Source organism: Anopheles cruzii, chromosome X (assembly GCF_943734635.1).
Source record: "Anopheles cruzii chromosome X, idAnoCruzAS_RS32_06, whole genome shotgun sequence".
Classification (NCBI taxonomy): domain Eukaryota; kingdom Metazoa; phylum Arthropoda; class Insecta; order Diptera; family Culicidae; genus Anopheles; species Anopheles cruzii.
In genome coordinates, this window is record NC_069143.1 from 5,021,834 (window position 1) to 5,047,941 (window position 26,108).

The 26,108-nt window shown below is 39.6% G+C and overlaps 2 protein-coding genes across 7 annotated transcripts; both read right to left on the reverse strand.

Moving 5' to 3' along the window:
* Positions 1-2,218: 2,218 nt before the first annotated feature.
* LOC128272103 (leucine-rich repeat flightless-interacting protein 2) lies at positions 2,219-10,846 on the reverse strand. Of its 6 annotated transcripts, XM_053009882.1 has the most exons (8): positions 10,658-10,846; positions 7,903-8,028; positions 6,644-6,940; positions 6,224-6,587; positions 5,970-6,119; positions 4,181-4,365; positions 3,881-3,944; positions 2,219-2,872 (listed from the first exon to the last, which is right to left on the reverse strand). In XM_053009882.1, the coding sequence occupies exons 2-7, from the start codon at positions 7,987-7,989 to the stop codon at positions 3,900-3,902; spliced, it is 1,128 nt and encodes a 375-aa protein (XP_052865842.1). In that variant the 5' UTR covers positions 7,990-8,028; positions 10,658-10,846; the 3' UTR covers positions 2,219-2,872; positions 3,881-3,899. The 6 variants fall into 6 exon arrangements, with proteins under 6 accessions (XP_052865842.1, XP_052865801.1, XP_052865834.1 ...); XM_053009841.1 differs by lacking the exon at positions 3,881-3,944; XM_053009874.1 differs by lacking the exons at positions 3,881-3,944; positions 10,658-10,846 and adding an exon at positions 10,200-10,317.
* Positions 10,847-14,708: 3,862 nt separating this feature from the next.
* Positions 14,709-17,802, reverse strand: LOC128277943 (carbonic anhydrase 1-like). The gene is made up of 2 exons (XM_053016558.1): positions 17,736-17,802; positions 14,709-15,593 (listed from the first exon to the last, which is right to left on the reverse strand). Exons 1-2 carry the CDS (start codon positions 17,800-17,802, stop codon positions 14,752-14,754), a joined length of 909 nt encoding a protein of 302 aa, XP_052872518.1. The 3' UTR covers positions 14,709-14,751.
* Between the last annotated feature and the right edge of the window lie 8,306 nt (positions 17,803-26,108).

The following is a 26,108-nucleotide window of genomic DNA, read 5'->3' on the forward strand; positions in this document are numbered from 1 at the left end:
TTGGGACGATAAACTGATTTTTCAACATGACAACTCTCGACCACACACCCCAAAACCGGTCAAAACCTATCTCGAAAATGTCGGATGAGAACTGTCACCCACCCCCATATTCACCAGATATTGCTCCTTCGGACTCCTTGTTCCGCCGACTACTTGTTCCGTTTCATGAGTAACGATTTGGCAGCACAGCGGTTCGCTTGTAAAAGTATTGAAACATGGGTCTCTGATTGGATCGCTTGTAAAGACGAGGAGTTCTATCAATACGAAAGTCGTTAATTACCTGAAAGATGGGAGAATGTAGTAGCTAAGTACGAAAAATTCTTTCGTTACAGTAGTCATATGTTTTGTTATTGTAGTTAGGCCACAAATGATGAATAAAAACGGTAAGAATTAATGCAAACACTTGATAGTTGATTGAAATTTGCTTCGACCCGTAACCTGGACGCTGGCGCGTTACACATGTGAGGTGGAATAGGTGTGTGATCATCTTAGGATATTAGCTATATTTTCGTGATCATATTCGCAATAGCGTTTTTCGGCGCAATGGCGCAATCCCATTCGCAATAGCGTTTTTCGGAAACATCAGAAGCAGAATCGGTATAACCAACATCCGTATTGTTATCTATTAAATTACGGTTTTAGTGTTTAAAATTCGTATCTGTCCACGGCTCTGAAGTAAAGCAAAAGAAGAGTAGATAAAAAGGCGTCGCTTGTCCGTTATTTAACCAAAACCCGAGGTCGTCTGGGCTAACTATCTACCTATGAAATCAGAATTTTTTAAATAAATCACATGTTTATTGCATTGAAATGAAAAACGCGACGAATTCCGACCTGGCATCACAAGCAAAAAAAATAAGCCAGTTTTATGTTTTCTAAAATGTCAGCTCCAAGCCGTAGAACACGATTGATCGACCTTGGGGATTTTGCGAATCCTAAACAAAAAAAATAGGAATCGTGTGGGTCCAGCCTGCATCCTAAAAACATTGCGGGCAAAAGTGTAAACAGTACGACAGATAATCATAGGAAACACATGGTCACAGCATGGGACCCAGATCCATAGGACAAAATAAACCCAAAAAGGGTCGACCACCACTGATGCATGGGTAGAAAGAGACATAGATAGGGTAATCTTAAGGAAAAACTACTGTATGAGGTGTAGAAATTGTGGAATAAAGTAAGTTAATAAAGCGGTAGCAGCTTCCAGCCAAGTGCTTTGATTGTATCGTGAAGCAGTTTTGCTTTGTGTCCAGGCGCATTGCTTTGGAGCCAAGTTACCGCACAGTGTCTTTTAGCTCATTCTGGTCGTTTTTCCATCAATGCATGGTTCAAATTGATCATTTGTTGTCAGGTCAGTACAAAGTCAACACCCATTACAGAAGGAATATTTACACCAGTCCCAAATGCTTTCACAACACCACGTCACGGTTTGGTAACTTTATAAGGATTTCACAAAATTCTAAACTATTTGACATGTTTCGGAAACCAAAACAGGAAACTACGTTCCCTTTACGAGAAAAACACAAACGTGAAACTTTCTGTTGAGAGTTCGCAAATTACTAAAATTTAATTCCGCAAATTACTGTGGCCAAACACTTACGGGAATGTGGCTTATAACTCAAAAACTCTACTTATGCTTCTAAATTCATTTCTTCTTATCTTATTTAGCGCTACAACCGCTGCGCGGTCTTGGCCTGCACCAGAGACAATGTGAATCGTTAACGGATCGTAACGGATCGTTTTAAGGGCAGGGTTGTTAGCCCCAACCCCCCTGTCACGCCGGTATCGGGAATCGAAACCATGGCCGGCTGCGTGACATCGAAGAGCACTACCGACTGCTCTATCAGACGGGGGCAAGACGTACTGCTGCATCGTACTCGCAAAATCTTTCTACAGAAAATATGATAGTCAGTAATCAGATGAGACTTTGAAACCACTCCTCCGTGTCGTGCGAAATAGAAGAAGAGAAATTCATACTTATAGAGACACGTCCTACACATGAGTGGCAAGTCTCATATATGATTTTGTCTCAAAAGCGATATTTGTTCTGTAAAAGTAGATTGCGAAGCATTAAATCTTGATAATAAGAAATCAGGGAACGGTGGATTATCAGCGAAAACGGAAAGTTGCTTTGATTATGGAAGTCTTACCGAACTGAAAAGAATTTGAGTGGATGCACGAATTGGATAAAAATAAAAGAAATCTTACAATATTTGTGAACATCTTTTTTATTAAATTTAAAAAATACAGTGGTATTGCTATCGGACGTATCGGTAGAGAGTTGCGCTCGACAATTATGAATGTAACAAATGAAAATTAATAGGCACTTTTAACCAAATAGAGTCAGATAGACTAGATTACCTGTATTTTTAAGGTAACGTGTAATAAAAAATATAAAATTGCTATTCCAGTATGGTAGTACATTGAAAACAATAGCTTTACTGGGACTTCCTATAATCATAGAACACAAAGAATCAGTTGGGCACAAAACTTTATACTATTTGTGAATCGGTAAAAGACGTAAAAAGCAAACAACTTACTTATCATCTTTTGCTATTGTCGCAGTTGTTTCCGTTTTGAAAAATAAACGACTGCACTTGCAAAGAGTATTAATGTTACTGCTAAAGAACTATAGTAAATGTCTTGAATGTCTGTCTACTTTTTACCTTTCCTTTATGTGTGCATCTTCCCTAAGAAATGACAGCTGTATTCAGCTAATTTTATTTATTTAGTTGGCTGCAAAACATTTGTTATTAGTGTTTCATCATAGATCCTTTAGCAAAGCACTCTTAGCATTTTTTAACTTATCTAGTCGCTTTAACAGGTGGTTGTTGGACGTTTCCAGTTCTTCCAATCGGTCCATAGCTTCACGGTTCTGCGTATCATTGCAAACAGCAATGAGCGTATCAAAAATGCAACAGAGTAAAAAGAAAACACAACAAATTAATAGAATAAACACTTTGAGATGAATTTATGATTACTCTCGTAGCTTTTGATTAAATGAACTCATTGTTGTTAGAAACGCGGAAGGAACGTAAAAGTGAATATGCTAAAGGTAAGATATGGGCAACAACCCCACAACGAAAATAATGTACCCGTACCTAAGATAGACATCAAACGGCAATGTGGTAGAAGCGATCAGAAGTAAGAACAATGCTAGAAATTGAAAATCAAAATCAAAACGGCATGCACATTCACAACTAAGAACGATGCCAAAAAGGAACACACACGCTCAGGCGCCTACGTCTTAGTGTAGCAATAATCCTGGGTAAAGGAAAGAACAACAGGTCGAGGCTGTATACACAAGGTTTAATTTAATTTCAATTTTTAGCCTCTATATTCAACGCCACATTATTATTTCGCTAGATTATTTTGTTAGCAAGCACTAGTTTATTTGTTAATGTGTCTTGTCTAGTCTAGTCTAGTGTTTAATTAATGTCTTTTTTACAAATTAAGTACTAACTGTTTCCATATTTTAATGTCTTGAAGCTATAATAAAACCGAAACATGTCTTTTGTCATTCCTGTTTTGCAGCTAACTTTAACACTTACTAAAATCAACTTCATAACATTCGGAAACTGTTTTAGTTACTGCTCATAGCGATTTGGCGAGAGTCTAAGACGAATGATGAAAACTCCAAATACTATAACCTGACAATTTTAACAAGAATTAAAAAATGAACTTCTAAAAAAAACAAGAGGCTACTTGATTATTCATCCTTTTTCTTTATTTCGAAAAGTTTTTCAAAATTATACAAAAGACCTGTTATACAAGAGACCTGTTTATGTTGCATATAAAAAACTGTAACCCGCTAGTATTTTTGTTAGTACATGTATTTGGACTGTTTTTACTTAATTCAAAGTTTACACTAAATTGCACCTACCATTTTCTATATATTAGATTTATTGACAATGACATTCGTCCCAAAACTGCATAATTATTGAGGGCTACATTTTAAATAGTACAGCGCAGTTAAATGAAATGTTGCACATATACGAGAGACAAAATAAAGTAAAATTGAAAATAAAAATAAGACTCTCATTGAAAGAACTAGCCGAACCCCAGATAATCCCCACCTAAATTCCACCCTTACCCTTCCACCATCACCTGTCCATACTTTTAAACCCCTCTATATAAACAAACCTTGAATACCTATGCTGTTGCAGTAGTATTACTTACTTACCTCGCGTTGCAACTTTCTGCGCTCAATCTTAAGATCGTTCTCTGCTTTTTCTGCCGCCTCAGCTGTGCTTTTGTAGCGAATAACTTGTGACTCTGATCTGGCAAGACCGGCTTGCAAATTCGCGATCTCCTGTTCTGCTTTTTGAAGCTTATATTTATACTCAGTAACCAGTTTACTTGCTTCACCTATAAGTAAATAGCACAAGGTTAGTTTTTCATGAGGATTGGTTGCACAAAATACAGCGTTTTTTTCATGCTAGCAGAACGGGCCGTATTTATAGTACACCGTTTCTTGGCAATGAAACTCCACGTTAATATCGTGTTACACGAAATGATTTTAATTAACTGCTATATAAATAAATCAAATAAAATGGATATCTATAGAATTATTGGTAATGGTTGTAAATGGACAAAATCGACCCCATCAGAACGATACTGCTGGGCCACACGGCCTCGGCCTTGTGTGGCCTCCCAGATACACTTTTTTTGTATTCTTAGCAAAACGGGCTGGGCCGTATTTACATTATTGATACTGACAATCCTACTGTATTCAGCTCTGTAATGAGGTAGGACTCCAACGCTTCTCGAAGGGGACTAATTGCTCTCCTTCCCTACCCTTCCTAAACATGTTCTAAGGAGTGCTACCATATACTAGGGTATTCATTAAATTTTGCGGATCGATAAGAAAAATACACTTTTTTATTCAGCATGGCCTTCCTGAACATCAATACACTTGTTCCAAGGAGACTCTTATTTATATAACACATCGTTCAATAAGTCCCGGGACTTTTTTCATTTATTTCATAGTTTTCATTTAAAACATTTCATAGTTAGTCCCGGGACTTATTGAACGATGTGTTATTCCATCCCTGAAGTGAGAAATTGCTAGTGTTTTATAATACGCTTCCTCAGCTGTTATGACGTCATCATTTGATGAAAAACGCTTTTCACGCATGTTTTTTATGGGTCTAACAACAGATGGAAGCCACTAGGGGCCAACTCTGGTGGATACGGTGGATACTCAAACAATTCGAACTTTAGTTCATAGATTTTTGCCATTTTCAAAATGCTCTTGTGACAGGGTGCATTGCCCTAATGAAAGAGGATACTTTTCTTCAACGAACCGGGTCTTTATTCACGATTTTTTTCCACGAAGGTTACAAAAATAATCGATATTTATTGTTTTACCTGTTTGCAAGTAATCCGCTAACAAAATTCCATTCGCATCCAAAAAACCGGTGCTAACATGCTCAGCTCAAACCGTGGTGAACATTTGACAGAAATTATGTTTCACAAATAAATGCCTTAAATGTACCTTTCAAATAAAAGTTCAAACATCTAAAAATATTAAGCCGTTTTCTTTTTATAGCCAAATGGAGAAACACATCCTATATGGAGCACCCTGTATAAATAAAAAAACAAATTCGTGCATACACGGCTAGTTTATTATCGATTCGTCGTTTTGAAACATTCAAACGTTCAAACGATCAAACGATTCAAACTATTCAAACGATCACTCCGACGAGAATGTTTGACAATAATGTTTCCTTTTCGATTTCTATCTGTCACAGTTTTTTCAAAACTAAATGTATTGTAACAAAACTAAAACTACCGGAAGAGGAAATTTGTAAAACTGATCTGCTGTCAAAACATTCAAACGCCCGGACCACTAAACGCCGAAGTTTTTATGCCAAGAACACAGTGTATATCACAAACAAGCTACTCGAAGTAGTGTTGATTTATTTGCCAATGAAGACAAGTAGGTAAGTAAAAATTGCTTTGCTACTCACGTTGTGCATCCTCGTAGTCATCATCGCTTGCACCGTTAATGACGATATTTCGGCGTCCTTTGTTTTTAATGTCATTGAGCTGTTGTTGCAACGATTGTACCTCAATTTGTAGTTCCTGTTTCTCTTCTCCAAATTTCTTAAGCCTAATATCTTAAAGAACAAAAAAATCGTGTAAGATTGGGGACATTTCATCTTTTCAGCACTTGCCAGGTCCGCTTAAGTTTACTAATTTGTGTGTTATCCATTACACGTACCTAACGAACCGGGTACTGACTTAAGCAACTGTGCGTTCTCTGCTGTGACTAGAGCGCGATTAGCATCACTTCCATCGTCATTCTCCACCGTCACTATAACCAGACCGTGCTGCTCAATTAGTGAGTCGCGATCGTAAAGCTGCCCTTTAATGAGTTTCAACTCCTCGATTAATTTATCGTTGATCCTCTTAAGAGCTTCACGATCCCGGCACTTGTCGCGATACTCTCGCTGTAGCTGCGCTTGCAATTCTTCCATCTCCTCCAATTTATCCTTAAGCAACTGTATCTGATAGTTGAGCGACGACCGCTCGTTGTCCAACTGCGCGTTAGCAATCATCGCTTTCCGGAACCGTTCCTCTACGTTCTGTGTGAAACCGACAACATTTTTCAACCGCTGATTGAACCTCATATCCTTCTTACCTTTAGCTCATGCCGCAAATCACGCAAACTACGGCCCTCTTCCTCGAGTGAGTCCTCACTACTGCGGCGAGACGAAAATGCACTTCCACGAGCTGTTGCTGTTTGTACTGCCAGCCGACCCGTACGTAACGTCATGTTAATGTTCGCCGTCTCCGATAAATTAACTGATTGTTGCTGTAAATCAAATACGCGATCCGCATTTTGCTCCTGTTCCTTTTGTTGTCGCTCTAGCTCGCGCATACGAATTTCACGAGCCTCAGCGCGGGCTTGCCGGCGTGCTGCTAAACGAGCTTCAGCCTAAGAATAAACAGTCAGAAGTTCAAACAAATATCAGTGGTAGTCGTTACTATGTATTTCGAAACAAAGATCACACCAATAAATTGACATAGTGGTCGTAGTTACAGTTTAGTATGTAGGAAAGGTAACACAGCAGAACAACAAATCGAAATGTTCCACCGAAATGTTTTAAATTCAAGTACCTGATTCTTTTAATTTCTTCTATCTTCTTCTTCTTCTATAGATATAAAAATGAATGTTTGTCTGTGTGTACCACTTTTCTCCAAAACTACTGAACCAATCCGCTTGAAATTTTGCACAGCGTAGTTTTGTGACACCGGATTGTGAATAGGAAAGTTTGACCCTCCCACACCTCCCTGGAGGCCCCCCCCCATACAACAAAAGCAACCCATACAAACCCATACAACCATACACTCCCATACAAACGTAACATAAAATTCAGCATAATTCGGGTGGTTTTCGAACAAATCGAACCAAATTCTGTAGGTGGGAGTTTTTGGGAAGGGAAAATCTTCTGGTGAATGTTTGAAAGCCCTTCCCACTTTACAAAGGGGGGCTCCCATACAAAATTTGGGTAATTTTCAGCAAAATGCGAATAGTTTTCAAACAATTTGAGTGAAATTTAATTGGTGCCAGTTTTGCCATGTAGCCAGCGGAAAGCGGGAAGGAAAGCTGATCGGATACATCACCGGTAAGCCCGATCGTCTGAAAAGTAGGAGTAACGGGAAATGAGAAAGGAAGCTGATCGAATACGTCACCAGGAAGTCCTTTGAAACGCCGGATAATCGAGAAATGAGGATGAAATGAGGCATGGCGACGCACGCCGGGAACAGCTAGTATCTAGATAAAAATAAATGCAAAAAAACCAAGAATCGAAGATACGTAGCCCGCGGAAATTCAAATGTCTTACTACTTTTTGAACAGCCCTCGTATAAGCTAATCTGAGATTAGTGTTCACTCACCTCTTTAGCTATTTGATCCAGTGCTTGGTCCTCTGCATTGACTCGTGAATAACTACGACGACGACCCCCGGTGCTGGGACTCTCCATGGTGTAAGCAGTGTTTGGTACTTCTGGTTACGACTAATCCTATGCACATATACAGTCCCAAATCAAGAAACAATTAAACAAACACACGCTTAAAGACGCTTAGGAAAAGAAATGTTAGCATCTCACAACATACAACCATAAATAATAGTTTTGTCACCTTTACACACGCAACTGAATCAACGACTAGGATACCTAACACAAGATACGTACTACTACTGTTCTTAAGGTTATGCGAAACAGTATGTTATTATTAAAAAAACATTGTACTTAATTGATTTTTATGAATAAATTAAAGTTACAACGTTTTATATTTTCCTGTATATTTTATCAGATGTCTGTATCACACGTCGGAAGACGGAATTTACAGTCATTGTAACTGCACCCGTGAATAGCTTCGTTCACGAAAACCAAAAACCGATTTATTGTGTAAGCCGATGTGTTTTTTCGACTCGGTTTTTATACAAATAGCAAGATAATGATTTTGTCTTCGTTTTACTGTTAATTATTTCTTTTTCTTCTTCGGGAACAACCGCTGAGCGGTCTTATCCTGCACTAGAGACCATGTTAATCTCTGGATGCTCTCTGTAACGGTTCGTTTTTACCGGCGGGGTTGTTGGCCACGCGCCAACCCCCCTGTCACGCCTGTATCGGGAATCGAAACCATGGCCGGCTGTGTGACAGCCGGTCCCGGGATTCGAACCCAGGCCAGCTGCGTTACAGCGACGAGCGTTACCGACTGCTCTATTAACCGGGTTTTTTACTCTATTTATATTAAGCGACAATAGAATATAAGGGTTGAACGGCACTCGACACGGAAATTAACATGATTAAAGGCAACCCTAATACTGGAGGTAAGTTGTGAAGCGAATCTGCCCCCTACGGACTTCAGTGCTTATTGTGTTCAGTAAGCTTCAGCAAACACTTCATAATCAAATTAAGACAGCCCTAAATTGACGTGCGAGAATTTCGTGCTATTGGCTGAAACTTCAGCCGCGCCTTCAGCCGAGGCCTGAGCTCGCGTGGATGGGAATGGGTGAAAGCAAGAAAAAGACGTGAACACGCAAAACCAGATGCTCCGGTACACTTAGTATGGGATGGTGTGCGTCCGTAGAACCAGGAAAAGAACATGAAAATGCGCGCACACACGATTACAGCATCTACCTTTAGGGCAGTGTGCTTGACAGAAGAGTTGCTATTCGGGGCTCGCTTTGTTTACAAAAATAAAGTTCCAACTCATCGTGGCCATCGTCCGCGCATCAATTAAATTTGTAAAATGTTACGAGTTTCCCTGCTTTCTGCGAGGTGGAAGATGCTGGATAATTTGCAGCAAGATAAACCTCACCAGCGACGTTAAATACGGCCGACCACAGGTGCAGTGGTGGTGTGTTGTGCTTGTTCGGATCCATATCCGGTATGTTGGTGGACCGATGAACATTTTGGATTCCAGGATCCTTTCCTATGTTCTTTCTGAATCGAATTGCGTACCAGCTGTATTGGCGGGTGATGGGATGACGTCGACAATGAACACCTGACGGTTGTGTTTGCAGCAAACCTAAGCGGTGGCGCGTGTGGCAACATCCAATACCGATTTGATATGCCTTGCAGTAGCTGACAAAGATTGAGCGCGACACCAGAATGAATGCGATGGAAGGCAAATCAAACCTGAACACTGGTGCTATGCTGTGAAGTGCGGACACGAGTAACCCGAACGCTACGATCCCACACTTTGTGACCATGCACAACGGTACCGAGACGCTACGAAAAATGCGATTTAATTAGTTTTTTGTTGGTGTTCTTTGTGTTGAACTTTGTCTGACTGCCATTTTTGCTTTGTTTTGGACTTTGTCCATTGACTGTTGCCTTCGCGGACAGACTATTTGGATAGTCCGAACGTTTTGGCCCAAAAGGCAAACTACAGGCAATTGTTCTCACACGCTACGACAATACGACAAGTTCCAACGCCACCTAGCGGTCGAAATGCATTCTAACACTTGTCAAACGCCAATTAGGGAACTGGATCCATGCTATCGCGTTGTTTTGTATTTTGGTACTTTATAACTTCAGACAATCTATTATAGCACAAGGATTCAGCCAATCACAGCGAACAACCGCAATGATATATGGATTCAACCAATCAGGTCGCAGCACTGTCTAGATTTGTATGTAGGAGTTTCAGTGTAGTGTAAGTTGCGAAAGCTGCTGATACACACCCAAGCACAGATCTTCTAGCCATACTCATCCTATGCCAAAGCTAGGGGAATATGCCACCGTAGGACTGCAAAATTTTCGAGTAAAAATCTCATTTGAACGATTCTTGTTTCAGGTTTCGAATTAGATAAATTTGCTAAGATCAACAAAATAAGCACAAAATATCATCACTTTAGCCAATAGAAATCAGGCAGCTTGCACATATGTAAATGTCAGAATTATAAAAAAAAATTCAGAGAAAGCAGCCACACTAAATAATACAGAAAGCAGAACACAACACTGCACACGAAAACTAACGAAACTAATGGAAAATGCACGTAACGTAGGCAATTTGTTTTACTACAGAAAGCAAGACACAAAATGGTAGAAACACGTCTTAAGATATAACATCCACCACATTCACTCATTTACTTCTATATAACTTATCAAACAACGATAAACAGGAGGATAACTACTTTACCATAGAAGTACTTCCCAGTTCACTTGGATTTTCGACTAAGAAAGGATTAGATTTTTTATATGGTTGCCGTATTTTTGGCTATTCCTAAAACGGAAAACAACGTAACCAGCTTTTATCGCCAGCAAGCACGCAATATAAAGTATCAACCTAAGCTCTATGCACTAATTTAAACACTATCAGATGCATCTTTTATTCTACCTTTGCCTAAACAAGTAGAATCGAAGTGTTTTTCTATGGACAAATGACAGGCTCTCTCAAACTAAAGTCAATCGATGTAGCAAAAGTCTAAGCAATGGATATTGTCGGGCTGCCTCATTCATTAAGTATTTTCAAGTATTCACCGATATAAATACCCACCATGGCCATCACTAACATTACTTACAAGTAACTTCAAGAGAGTTTCAGCATGGGACAGGTTCGATTGCGAAATTTCAATAATTATTTCCATCCTTCCTTCCATCCTCCACCAACATAACCACCAACCAACCAACAACACGCGCTGCCATTTTGGGGAACTGCTAGTTGGAAAAAGATGGTTATATACAGGGTGGTTAAACAACCGCACCGCACACTTTTTCATTTGGTTATAAAACAAAAACGGCTTAATATTTTTCGATGCTTGAACTTTTATTTGAAAGGTTAATTCATGCCATTTATGTATAAAATATAATTTTGGCAGTAGATAATTGGGAAATATGAAAAACTTATTTCCAAAGTGGTAGGTCGTCAACTCGAACGGAACGATATTTGAAAAGCACATTTCATTGAAGCTAATTTTCACCTCGGTGGCTAACACATCGTTCAATAAGTCCCGAGACTAACTATCAAAACAACATTTTATCGGCAAAATACTGTATTATTCATCAAGATAATGTCCTTCAAGTGTAATACAATCATTCCACGCTTCTCCAACTTTTCAATGCCATGTTTGTAGCACGATTTGTTTTTTGACGCAAAATGAGCCTCAGTAGCAGCGATCACCTCCTCATTCGAGCCAAATCTTTTTTCCTGGAGCATCTTTATGAGATCCGCAAAGAGCCAGTAGTTGCCGTGGAGCACATCCGGCGAGTACGGAGGATGAGGGATCAGTTGGAAGCCTAATTCGTTGAATTTGGTCATCGTTTTGATTGAATTGTGCCATGGTGGTTTTTGTTCCATTGTGAGCAAACGCGGCAGACATTTTGAAAAAACCTTTTTCATAGCCAATTTTGGTGCAAAATAGTAAATGCACTACCATTTGATATATTTACCATCTCAGCTATCTCGTGCACTTTCATTTTGCGGTCGCCCATCACGATTTTCAATACTTACTTGGTGTTTTCGGGAGTTACTGCCTCATTTGGCCGACCCGAACGTTCCGCATCATTTGTATTAGCACGACCGCGTTTGAAGTCAGCATACCACCGACAAATGGTTGGTTTCGACGGAGTAGAGTCCCGATAACGTTTTTCAAGCCATTGCTGAGGTTGAACAGTGTTTTTTCACTATTAGAAAACAATGTTTTTAGAAACACACGAAACTCGCTTTGGTCCATTTTTTTCAGGATTGCAAAAGTAGCGTCACTTTAACCACTATAGCTTTCTTGGTTATGCTCCGAATTACATCAAATTTTGACACACCTCATCTGAAGGTTGGTACTTCCGAACCCTGGTATATGAATGGCATTATTAGCGCCATCGCTATGGTAGTCCCGGGGCTTTTTGAACGATGTGTTATGTTAATAAGCAGTATTGTGGTTCGGAAAATCCACATATCGTGCAGGAGAAGCCAATGCACCCACAACGAGTGACTGTTTGGTGCGGATTTTGCTGATTGGTTTTTCGGCTAAATTGAACCTGAGAACTTAGACGGCGTTTGGTTTGAACAGGACGGCGCTGCGTGCCATACTGCGACAGCCACAGCCACAATTGATATTTATGTTATGCGAACAAACCAGCAACTATTGACAACCTCAAAACCGAAATTCAAATTGCCATTGCCGAGATAGGACCACAGACAGTTGAAAATGTATTCAGAAATAGGTCGATCGATTGGGCTACTGCTAAGCCAGGTGTGTTGGATAATTTACCGAAATTGTTTGTCATAAAAAAACTGAAGAATTAACCTTTCATAAAAACGTTCAATCATCGAAAAATATTCATTATTAACAATGCGAGTGGTCAATCCCCCCTATTATGAAACTCTAATCAAGAACTCAAACGTTAAGCCCGGTCCATACGCTACGACTTCACTGATACTTGAGTCTGCGCAGACCAAAGTTGTTATCGGGCCGTAGTAATCTGTGGAGCGTCCACACGCTACGACTTCATAACGACTTGCATCGCAAACCCGATACATTGTGCTCACTTATCGGTTACAGTGGTCGAGGAAATGGCTTTAAACTCGTAAAGTGTTGACCGGGCTTTAGAGTGAACACAGTAAGAGAGAAAGCAGAATACAGCAAGAGAGAAGGTAGAAAGAGAAAGCTATAGCAAAATGATCTCAAAATGAGCTGAAATGAACGATCGAGTGAACGTTCGAGTTTCATAATAGGGGGGAATATCTCGTGAGAATTTTCACTCAGCGCCAAAATTCTACACAAATTCATCATGAACCTTCCTACACTGGTGATCGATGAAGAAGCGCTAAGAAGGATGAACCCAGACAAATGAACGCTAACTGGCACGATTTTTACAAAATATTTGCGTTGTAAACACTGGGGTGTTCAATAAGTTTTAAGGTTCAAAAACAGAGGGCGCTGCTACTAGCGTATTTTTTTTGTTATGTTGGCATACCCATACCCTTCGCCTTCAATTAGGGCGTTAAAAAGAGGGTTTCTGAGTTTAAATGTGGTCGTAGTAGCCTTTAAAGCGATCCATGTCAAAAACGTAAAAAAACAGACACAACACCTGAAATTGTAGAAAAAATACAGAATCGAAATAAAAATACAAAAAATACTTATGGGTGCCGCATTCACTAAAAATGGAACAAAAACGCATTCGAATGCAAGTTTCTCGGCAACATTTTGAGCTTTTTCGAAAGGATAAAGTGGATTTTGTGCATTGAATAGGGATGAGACTTAGGTCTATCTCCATGATCCTGAATCAAAACAAGAGGTTAAGGAGTGGTGTGAACCCGGTTTTTCAGCTCCGAAACGAATTCGTGTCCAGAATCCGACCAAACAGGTGTAAGCATCAGTTTTTGGGACCCAAATGGAATTTTGTCATTGGATTACTTGCAAATTGATAAAACAATAAATTTTGATTGTTGTTGTAACTTTTTAGACCTAGTGAAAGTTAAAATTCGTGAAAAAAGACCCGGTTTGAAGAAGAAAACCATCCGCTTTCATCAGGGCATTTTAACAACGGCAAAAATCCATGAATTACAGTTCGATCCATGAATTGTTGGAGCATCCACCGTTTTCACCAAATTTGGCCCCTAGTGACTTCCATCTGTTCCAGACCTAAAAAAATCATTTAAGCGTTTAAGCAATCAGCATTTAAAGCGTTTTCATCATATGATGACGTCATAACAGCTATAGAAGCGTATTTTGCAGCCCTTCCAGATTTTTACTTCAGTGCTTACATTCATAGCACTTCATTTAGGCTTTAAAAAGACGAATGCTAGGCTATTACAGCTCAAAGGCTCTTGAATACAAAAGAAAGAAAAAAAAACTTCATTTAGGCACTTCATTCATTGGAATTTCGTTGGAACAAGTGCAAGTGTTGGAACAAGTGTTCAGGGACACTATACTGAATAATAAAGTGTAATTGAAGCCATAAAATTGTGTTTTTGTTATCGAACCGCAAAATTTATTGAACAACCCAGTAGTAGAAAACCGCAGGCAACTTGGATGTCTATGGAAATAAAAACCACTCGATTCTACTCGTTGAAGATGCGTTTCTCCAGTTTGCGGTGAGAGGATAGAGTTTAATGAAGACTTGGCATTCACATAAATGTACTGTTTAAACACTTTTATTAGAGGAACTTGAAGAAATATTTGCTGCTTAGGTTGAGCTTAACAACTAGATTTCATTTGTCGTCCTTGTCTATTATTAATTTCGTTCCGAATTTCATATGCAAACATATGTAAACCGAATTGCAAACATGTGAAACTACGAGTTCGTAAATATGCAATGTGCCCAAATAATGCCCGATAGTAGCGTCAATGGCGAAAGAAGAACTGCAAGGAATGATTTCTGCAGAGTCCGTGCCATGCTGTACCCTACAGAATTCCATTCGGTTGCATACACTAATGAGCGTGCATTTAAAGGTTGAACGGAACGGAAGTTGTTGACTAACTCGTGCCCAGACTGATCATGAATAACCTTAAACTGATCCACCTGCTCTAGTGACACGGGCACACTCTCGGTGAAGACGGTCCACAGAACCGATTCAGCGCAAGCGGGGGTAGTTAATGAACCCTCATACTGGAAGTAAGAGGTGCGATTCTTTGGTAGCAGGTTGAATGGTGATAGTTTTCCTTTTAATGGTGCCACATTACCGGCGGCGTTACGAATTTCTGCCGTTGTCTCAAGGATGACGCCGATGTTCATGTTTGATTGGGCGGCAACATGAAACAGAACAGCTAAGACGGCCACTCCATTCTGTGCTGCCGTTGCATCTTTAAACGTAGGATACCTGGCATCGTAATGCACAAGATGCAACTCGAGCGCATAGCGAACGCCACTAAGCGTATGTTCCGATCCCCAGTGAAAATGCAACTGGTCGAGTATGAAGCGGCCTGGTAGACCTCCACCCAGAATCGTCACTGATGTGTCTAAGTTGTTCACTTGTACTGAATGACCGGTATTCGTCAGTTGAGCTTGTCGGATCGGTAGCTTGAAGTTGTTAAAGATGATGGGACCAAATTCTCCACGAACCGCTGCCTCCCTGGTGAGATCGATCGGAGACTGGCGCCGACCGTTTTCGCACTGACCACCCCACGATTCTGGTTCTAAAAGTACACCAAACAACGCTTAGTAACGTGAAATTGCCGCTAGGAGAAATGACTCCAAAAATAGTTGGTTTGATGTTTTTTGCAGCGGAAGAGGCTTGTTAAGATTGGACAGTATTGGGAAAACGAGAGGTATGGTCTGTTATTGGGTGCTGTTACGATTCGACGGTAATTTTTTAGTTTTTCTTACTCGACAGCAATAAATATGGCCAAAGACAGCTAAACAGCAGACGGCAGAAGATTTACAAAAGTTGATCACTTTTGACTTTTTACGGTAAGAAATGTGAAACCACACACGTGTGGAAATTTGATGAATGCCATCTTAAGTGACATTCTGTGTGGAAAACGTGGGTGGTACGAAAAAACGAATATGTAAAAATAAATCATATGTTATGTGCCCTCTCTTTAACCTTGACAAGTCTTGCAAATTTTTTTTAGCATTAAGAAACCAAAAAAGAGAAACTGTCAGGACGTGTCAGTGTTCGACATATTGGTGTGCCCATCATTTTAAAATGTGTTGCCCAAAAATGATCACAAATGACGTACATAATTGAAGCAGATCATCCGTCGCGAATGTAATTGGTCCATGGATCCCACATTGCTGTAGGAATCCGAAGCAATATGAATGCGTGCTTAGTAAGTACCTGTTCTAATCTGGTCACTCTTTGGACTATAAATTTATGAACGAGTTGCTTGTCGAAAACTACATAAGTAGTTTAAAAGCAGACTGATATTTTAAAATAGTGCTGTCATAAGCACATCGATCCAATATTAATGATCCATCCCGGGTTTTCAGCCTAACTAATTTATTTAAGTTGCATGTGGCGCTGAGAAATGAGCTTTGATCATTACACAAACTCGATTATCATAAAAGCATTAAATTTCATTTGAATTTTCAGGGGCGACTGTTGTGTTTTCAAATTTCATATAAGCGATGCTTTGCATTTCGTCATTCATCATACTTGATCATACTTATCTATTGATTAGAGCGCACTGAAATCCACAGGAATTTATCGCTCGTTTTGGTTTTCGACAGTGACCAAACATGATGCATTAGTTTTTATTGGACTATGCTATGAAATTTCTATATCAACATGCTACGTTTATAGACCGATAAGGTAACGAGGACCAGTAAGTTGTTGAACATGACAGGAGTTATTGCGTATAGTTTCGATTGAGCTTGATAAATGCGGCTGTGCTCTAGCACAGTTTGGAATCCAAGATGTACTGGCTGTTCAATAAGTTCGTAGCCTCGAGTATTCGGCCGTAGCCGTACAGAAGATGCTGCTACGAGTCTAATTTTTTTTTGTTATGTTGGCATTGCTATACTCTTTCGTGGTGGTATATGTTATATATATTGGTGGTATACTCTTCATATGAACGTATGTGACGTTTCATTTCAATCGATCACTTAATTTTGTTTTTACAAGCCATTTAGTATCGAGGTGACAAATTAAGTATCGGTCAGTGATTGAAGTGATTTTTTTTATTTGGAAGGTTTAAACCAAAGGAAATTTATGAACGAATGTTTAATGTGCATAACGACTTTTTGCCTTCAATTATTACAATAAAAGGTGGGTAGCTAAATTTAAACGTGGTCGTACAAGTCTTGAAGACGATCCACGTCAAAAACGTCCAAAAAAAGACACAACTCCTGAAATCGTAGAAAAATACAGGATATCGAATTGGAAAATCGTCGAATCACTGAAAGAGATTTAGTATAAGGCTGAATAATAAAGTGTACTGAATAATAGAGTGTATTTCAAAACATAAAACTGTGTTTATCTTATTGATGTTACGAACTTGTTGAACAGCCTAGTAGTAAGTAAAAAATGGAGTTCTTCTTTACTAATCTGTCCTGTGACTTATAAGAAGCAGTCGCATTCAATAATCAATTCGTCCAGGGATCATTTACACAATGATAGCAATGTGCAGATAAAAATAGGAAAGGTATAGGAGTCACATTTAAAAAGAAAAATACAAGCAGGAGAAAAAAGCAGAGAGAAATGAGGGATAATAAGAGAAGCAAACAGAGAACAGACAAACAGAGAAAGAGAAAATAGAACAGCATCTACCATCTAAATTTTACACAATGGTTACGTAATCAGGTTTGTAGAGTTTGTGTAGCAATAGTATACCTACCACTAATAACACCATTTGGATCTGGTGAAGGGTAATACCACTCATCATCAGGCTGTAAATCTACCATTAAAAACAAGACTGAAATGTAAAAAAAATACGCAGACATTTTTGAAAAAAGTAGCAATTCTAACAGGGTGCGTCTGACCTCAAGTTTTCGTGGTTCGTGTAATCTAGTTATTAGAACAACATTATTAGTTAATTATTGCGAGATATACATAATGCTATCAGTCCGAAGAGCTATTTCTAAATTAAATTAATTTGCTTTAATCGGGAAGTACCAAATCTCGGCGTACCAGAAAGCTGCTACCTTATCGTCTATGGTGGATTGATTGGCAACTTAGCCAAACATGCCGGTAGTTTAACGGCTGTTGTTTGTAGTATGTTTGTATTTACTTTGATTTCATTTAGTTTATCATCATAATTGCATAATTGACTATACTGACGATCATTCATCCACCGTGAATGTCGATGTAGGACGTATATGGTCTATTTTGGTGAGTGACTTATTCACGATTCGAGGAACAATCATATGGTGAACGATAAGCACACTCGGGTCATGGTTTATCCATATAAGCTATACGATTCGTGAAATTAACAAAGAAGTGGCGCGTGTCAATTTTTTTCTTATCAGTTTTCATAAACCAATCCATCATTATTCAGCTGACACCAATTACTTAGCTGGTTTTTTCACCAACACGGGTCAGGTGATAGAAGCCGATGATGGCATTTTGAACCGCGAATGAGATGCCATTCTATTGATGAGTTTCGCAACGTGCTGATAATTTCATTTACGTCGAAAAATTAGATCTTTGTGGGGAGGTTCGGTTCGAGGAACGGTTCTAACTGAAGGTTCCTTTAGTCATCTTTAATTGTTCTTAAAGTGAGTCGTTAAAGATTTTTCTACAGCGGCATGACAGTTATTTCTATAAAAATATTTCAAACATATTCCGATGCTTTGCTTAACTCAGGTGCTGCAATGCCACAGTGACAGTATACATTTTTGGCATTCAATGTTTAAGGCTATACAAAATTAGTGAATACTAAACAATAAAAAACAGCTCAGCAAAAATACAAACTAAACACAGAAAACGTTTTAAATGTAAAGTGTTTCTATTTGTATGGTAAAGTGTCCTTTTGGTAACATGTATTTTTCAATTGTTGTCTAGCTTTGATTGACGTCAATGTTTGTGTATTCCCATAGCCAATTCAACCTGAGCAGTTTCACATTAAAGCCCCTTGTGCCCTTTGAACCAAAATTAATGTAATCTCTATTGGTGCCACGGTATGTCTAACATTGCCAAAAATGGTTTATGTCTGACGAATTAACAAAAATGGTTTAAGCCCCATCTTGATTTTCCGTCAACATTTGTCTCACCGGTAGTTGACCGTTTAAATAAAATAATTAACTTATTTCAATTCCGCTTCTCGGATATAAAATCAAAATACTGTTTCATACCGCGCCTTGCGCGCTTCCTTTTGGATTACTCGCGTAAGAAAAAAAATGAACAATATACTAGTGCAGTAATCTTCCATTTCGAAAAACAGATTTTTCATGGATGGATTAAAAGTTTTATGCTTGAAACTACAATTTACCTGCAATTGTGGCAAAATATTTATACTCATGATTACGTGCAATTCAATTTTTGTAAATAAAGCTGATGTGATTTTGTTTAAGTTGCTTTAATAATACTTTTAATAATTTGTAAGTAGTATTAATAAATAAAGAATAGTAAATGGTATTATTTTGTGGTGGCGGTTATAATCAACGAATATAATAAAGTGCTCTAAGTGCAACATTGATCAAAACTGCAGACTGTGTAAACAAGACTAATTAAATATCGTAGAGATATTTTCACACTCACCGATGAAATACGCTAGCGATAGGTATTTCATTCTCAAGCTTTCAAATCACTCGGAATCAAGAACACTACGAGGGATGGATTGTACTGCTGGAGTACTATTTGCTTTGCGCGCACCCGGAAGGTTCACAATAGAATGTCACATTTTGAGGCAAGTCGCACTATTTATGTGTGACCCTCAACAGGCACTAACGCTCGTCTTCGACAAAAGCTGATAACACCGTGTAACAGTGAGAAGATGAATATCTCTCGTTTACGGATAGTCTATTTTCAAGCTACAGCCTTTTCGCGCAATCTCACGTCCTATTACGATCCAAGATCTGCAATTTAAAAAAAAAATATTTTGCCTTGCACCCGGTGTCGTGTATGCATGACTATCCATAGACACGTACTGACATAATGCAGTCTTGAGAGATTCTTAAGAGATTTTGGTTGATAAAATTATGTATGGACATTTCAAGTATTGCACTCCTCGACCCCATGCAGGACTAAAATAAGAAGATAGTGGATAGTGGAAGATTAGAGAGGAAATAATAAGATAAATTTGAAAACATATCCTATGATGCGATTTCCATGCACTAGCTCATAAGCGAATTATTTACTTAGATTAGGTGAAAAGGGCCAAAGCGGACCAAGTCGAGAGCTTTTACTATTTGTGTAAGTAAACGGGTATGTTCCGAAGGAGAACAAAAATCTAAAGATAGCCAGGAGTATGAACAATTTCACAAGAACACTTCCTGTTAGACATGTCAGACAGATTGAATAATAGCAAACCTACAGATTCCAGTAACGATTTTGCATTAACGATGGCTCACAGCATAGAAATCCTAATGTTAGTTGCCTACTAGTTCGGCCACTCCTTGCGTACAAAAAGTACGGGTGATAACTAGTCGTGGTTGATCTTTTCGTTAAAAGAAATAACCTAAAAAATCGTTTGGCCCTCACCAACATGACTGCATGACGATGGCTATCAGTATCAACGATATAAAAACAAAACAGAAGTTCAACCAAATGGGAGCACATGAACAACACACGGAGTAAGGTTGTTGTTATTGTGTTTTTATGTTCTATATGTGTATTTAAAGAAGAAAGCAGCTACGAATAGGTATGTCTTGGACCTAATGTACGTGTAGGAAACTGACTTTAATCTGTCGGTTTCAATTTCACCAACCGCTCACATGGCCGTGAGTGACATATAGCTTATCTGCAGTAATAATGGACTGCGTACAAGTGCATTCAGCAATCTGTTTTCAAAAACACGGGACAAATGATGCTAAAATCTGTCAATAGCCAAGCCAGGAACCAATTTTGGCTGCGGCATGAAACATTTCAAAACAAAACAATGCTTTTGAATGCTTCGTTTAGTATCTTCTTCTTCTTCCTCTTATTGGACAACAACCGCTGTTGGAACGCAGCATTCATTTTCATCACACGAACCATCACACGGGAAATGGAAACGCGCATCGTTCTCACTCTTAACACTTAAATAATAAAACCATTAACATTTCTCAAGAGGATTCCGAACAGGACTCGACCAAAGTAGTGTTAAACAGATGGCGCCACGGTAGAAACTTACCATGTAAAGCACATCGCACATCTGGAAGGACTCGAAATGTGCATTACGGCAGGAACAGGAAAATCCAAGTGAATGTGCACGATGCACAGGATTAGCAAAGCACCTGAAACATAAGTCAACTGGACTACGGTCCGACCATAAATTTGACTTCAGGACAGTTCCTAAGAAAAAGGACCCTAGCGAGGACAGCGTAGCCTGACATTTAAAGCCATAGGTTGTGTCGGTTTATAACGTGTCCCGTATGATTCCCTGCAATATCGACGAATAACCGGACTGAACCCGTTTTAACTTAGGACAGTTAGCGCAGGAAACAAGATCCTTCGCGTAAATTGGAACAAATCTGCCAGTGATCACACCACGGCCTGTGTGGGTTGTGTCGGTATTCGAAACAACGGACCTGGTAGACATTGATAAAGTGCTGGATGACTTGGAATTGAATGAGGACGATGGGCGCAACAACTGCCAGGGCACGGTTGGTGAGCCAAGAAACAAAGAACGCTACGCAAAATCTTCCACGGGTACGGTCAGCGGTCCCAAGGTTGTCTTATCATTCTAATGATCTTACTCTTTTGTAGACACCAGACCGGCAATCAAACGCGGAACGGACTCTTTGAATGGAAGCGAAAATCGGAAACAACTCCTCCGCCAGTGCACGAAAAATCAAAGTTGAAAGCAAACGTGGTGAATGTGGCCACGGTATTTTCGAGTCTTAACGAATACGTCAACGCTGGCGGCACGGAACTGGGCAGTGGGAAACTGGCCGAAAAGCGCGAAATTAAAGAGCTGAGTGTACCGACGGAGCGCAAACCGCTTCTGACATCACCATCAAATTCAACTATTTTGTATGATTCAAACATCGTCGATTACCAGAGTGTTGTTGCTTCTCTGATGGATCTCCAGACAGCATCCGGACCCTCTACTTAACCGATAAATTATCTAGATTGGATAGATTGTAATGCAATGCGTGCGTAACAATAGGATTGTAAACCCGGCAATTGTGCGTGCGTTGCTGGGTATCGAAATTATTTTGTATTTTACAAATAAATAAATAAATCAATAAATAAATAATAAAAATAAAATTTACTGGTATTTTTACTATAATAGTTTGTAAAGCTGGGGCTACACGAAGCGTAAAAGCGAGCGTAAAATTAATTTGTAATGCCAAATCGTTTGCACCTTTGTCAAAAAGTTTATGCGGAACAACATGTAAAAACAAGCGTAAAACCGAGCGTAAACACTTTTTGCATACGCCTTGTTTACAAACAGAGGATAATTTAAGTTCTTATTTGCTGGTACAGCAACAAAATCTACAAAAACTGAAAAAATTATGCAGAAATTTACTTACCTCTTCGATTTCTATTTTCTCGGGCCAAAAACACGAATGTAAACTCGTTTGACATTTCGGTATTGTAGACCTCCTGTAGCGGATTTACAGGTATAAACTTTTTTATATTTTACTTTAGCATAAACGATGTGACATTACAAATTTATTTTACGCTCGCGTATGCGCTTCGTGTGGCCGCAGCTTTATATTTTGAATGAGCTTTAAAACGAATGCCATAATATGAGCACTTTTGACATGTGGAGAAAGTGAATCCGTTTCTGTGTCCATTGACACTGTTTTATGCAGTCCTTTTGGACGGACAAACAGACACCAAAACGGACATCTCGAACGGAAAAGATTCTCGAACGGAAAAGTTCATTCGAGGTCTCGAACGCGAATGTCGAACACGAATGACGCTATCATGGTTGTCGAATCGAGAAGCTCCGAGTGGTAAATGTAAACATTGTACACACAGCTACACATACACAGGTAGCAGTTCAGCTGTGCGTGCGATTTTTGCTATTATATTTCTCAAATTTTTAGATGTTAAAAGGTTGTAACTCGAAATATTGTAAGGTGGCGGATCACCGAGATCATGAGTACAAGTTCGCGCACGAAATAACGAACGAAACGCGCGACGGCCTGTGCGGTTAGTCCCGGTCGCACAGCGAGTTCGGCTGCTAGCTGGTCCCGTTTTCCAACGCGATGAAAGTGATCGGTGATCGGCAAGCAACGTTCGGATTCGGTGCGGCTCTGTCGCCGGCCATAATAACGAGACACTTGATGGTTCAACGTTACGCGTTTACAATTACGCGTTCTCGGGGTGGTGTACCAGGGGTGTGCGTTGAGATGGACTGTTAAAAAGATGGCTGTACCTGCCGATTGGGACTTCCCAGTTTAGCGGTTCATTCATCATTACCTTGTTTTGACATCAGGTAAATGATTTCAGGTCGAAAAAAAAATATTTCGGTTTGCAACCCATCTTTGAAAGGGTTAAACTATGTCAACTTTTGTGCCTGAAAATGACGTTTTGCGGGGATTATTATTTTTCTGCCCTGTTGAAGAAAACTGCTTCGGAATCGCACCAAATGCTTGTCGGGACTTGTGTTTGGAAGATCGCAGTGCTTTAAGTGGTTTAAAAAACTTCAAAATGGCGATTTTGACTTAACAAAAAAAAGCGTCGAAGGACTCCAAAAAACGGACTTTCTGATGGGACAGAAAGGTGTGGTGTTTCACAAGCTCCTAAAACCTGATGCAAACGTTAATTCCGATCGCTACTGACAACAAATGATCAATTTGAACCATGCATTGATCGAAAAACGACCAAAATGCAATTCTGTTTCAATGGAGGCGCCTGGTGGCCCGTGGAATCAAGCACCAGGCGCCCAAAAAACAAAACTGTTTCAGGATACTATCAAATCACTTGGATGGGAGCTGCTATCCCTCCCCGCGTTATTCACCAGACTTGGTTCTTTCCGAATATCATTCATTTTCATCGATGGGACACGTATTGGCTGAGCAGCCCTTCGTTTTTCTACGAGGAAGTCGAAATGGGATGACTAATTAGTTTACTTAAAAAGTCGAAGAATTCTTTCGTCTGGGAATCCATGATTTAGCAGAGAGATAGGAGAAATGTATAGCTAGCGATGGCACATACTTTGAATAAAATAGAAATCGCATTAAAATTTTATAAACATTTTTTGTGTGTTAAAAACAGTCCATTCTCAACGCACACCCCTGGTACATGATTATTTGTTCTTGGTGTACACAAATGTGTGAGCTGCTGAGTTCCCATTCACTTATCCTATCTGCTGTAAAGCAGGCTCTTAGTTAGGCAGACCTACTTTGCACTAGCGACAGTGACAGTAAAGTAGCTGAAAAAGCAAAGATTAATCGCAAAATATTGCGATGTAAATTTTACAAATTGAATTTTTCATCACAAAATACGAACTATCTTTGAAAATATCACTATCTTTGCACGGCCAGCATAGACAATACAAAATAATTGATAAAATCAAATACATCCTAACAGTACGGCACTTTCCCCCTATCCGCGTTCTCGATTCGAGTCGTCGAACGTTCATTCCGTTCATTTTGAGTTCATTTTGCTATAGCTTTCTCTTTCTGCCCTCTCTCTTGCTGTATTCTGCTTTCTCTCTTGTTGTGTTCACTCGAACGGTAGAGTTTCCGTTTGAGATCCATAATAGTGGGGTTTCCGTTGCAAAAAGTTGACGGAAGCCGGATTGTCGAATTGTCGAACTTGAATTGAGAACGCCGATAGGGCTGTTAGACTCGCGTTCCCACGGAGACCGGCAATTGCTCAGCGCATGACCCACTCTGCTCCCGAACAGAATTTCAGGAACGGTTTGGAACCTCAAGTAAGCGCTAAGAAACCTCGCGACAAGGTATCAATACTCCCGCTCCCATACCTCTTGAAACGACAAGTTTCAAATAAACGCCTGAATGGAAGTAAATGACTGCGTTTTCGCGTGAACCGCCGGCGATATGCGTAACTTCGCACGCACGAGGATCGCCCCAAACTTTACACTGGCCGTTAGAGCCGAGCCATCTAAACAGTCGCATTTTATTACGTCGAGCTAGCTAGCAGCAAATTAAGTTTTAGTAAGTAGGCCCAGGAGATTTTCCCGCGTCGGGACCAACGGTTAAAAAACGGAAAAAACTTTTATAGATCCTCTCATCCGCGTTTTGGCGAGGGGAAGGCTGAATGAACTTTTACCACTTTGGCACATGTGCTTTTCTTTTTATCCCCCTTATTATGAAACTCGAACGTTCACTCGATCGTTCATTTTGAGTTCATTTTGCTATAGCTGTCACTTTCTGTCTTCTCTCTTGCTGTATTTTGCTTTCTCCCTTACTGTGTTCACTCTAACGTTCGAGTACTCAATTAGAGAATGGTAATCGGGCCTTATGTGGCATATTCATTCCCTCCAATGAGAGTTCTGGTCTTTGACGAATTTTGAGATTCTGTTGAGTGAAATTTGGGATTGTTATCTTCGTATACGTTGTAAATATACACGACTGAATATTTGATACATAAATGCAAGTTATAAAAAAAAATCGTTTTGAGCGAATGAAAATGAGAGAATAATTATGGCAGCACCTCGTTACTCGTAGAATAACAATTGCTTAATTCTTTATATGTTATGTCATATTGACATACGTCTGTTATAATACGAGGCTTACATACTGGAAATTTTGTGTACTGCATTGGTGGAATTTTATGGACGACTGCTGTGAACGACCTCGGTCTGAATAGCGTTACCGACTGCCATACTACTGCGATGTGAATACGACTTGTGAATACACAGTCCATCAAAGTTAGTTGTTACGCGTTGAGCGACGTTGAAGCGAGGCGTGCGTGCTGAAAGTTTTGTGTCGGCTAAGCGGGGAAAAATATTCATATAAAATACAAAATGGAAGAGCTTGCAGTCGAAGTATGTGGTGATAATTGTGCGTACTATAAGGTGAATATCGTCATCTTCACTTGCTGTTCGCAAATGTTATTTCAATGCTATGTTACCGGCGAAGATAGGATGTGTTTGGCATTTACGGCTTGGTTGCGATTTAACTGGTTTGGAGGCTTTCACCGGGCT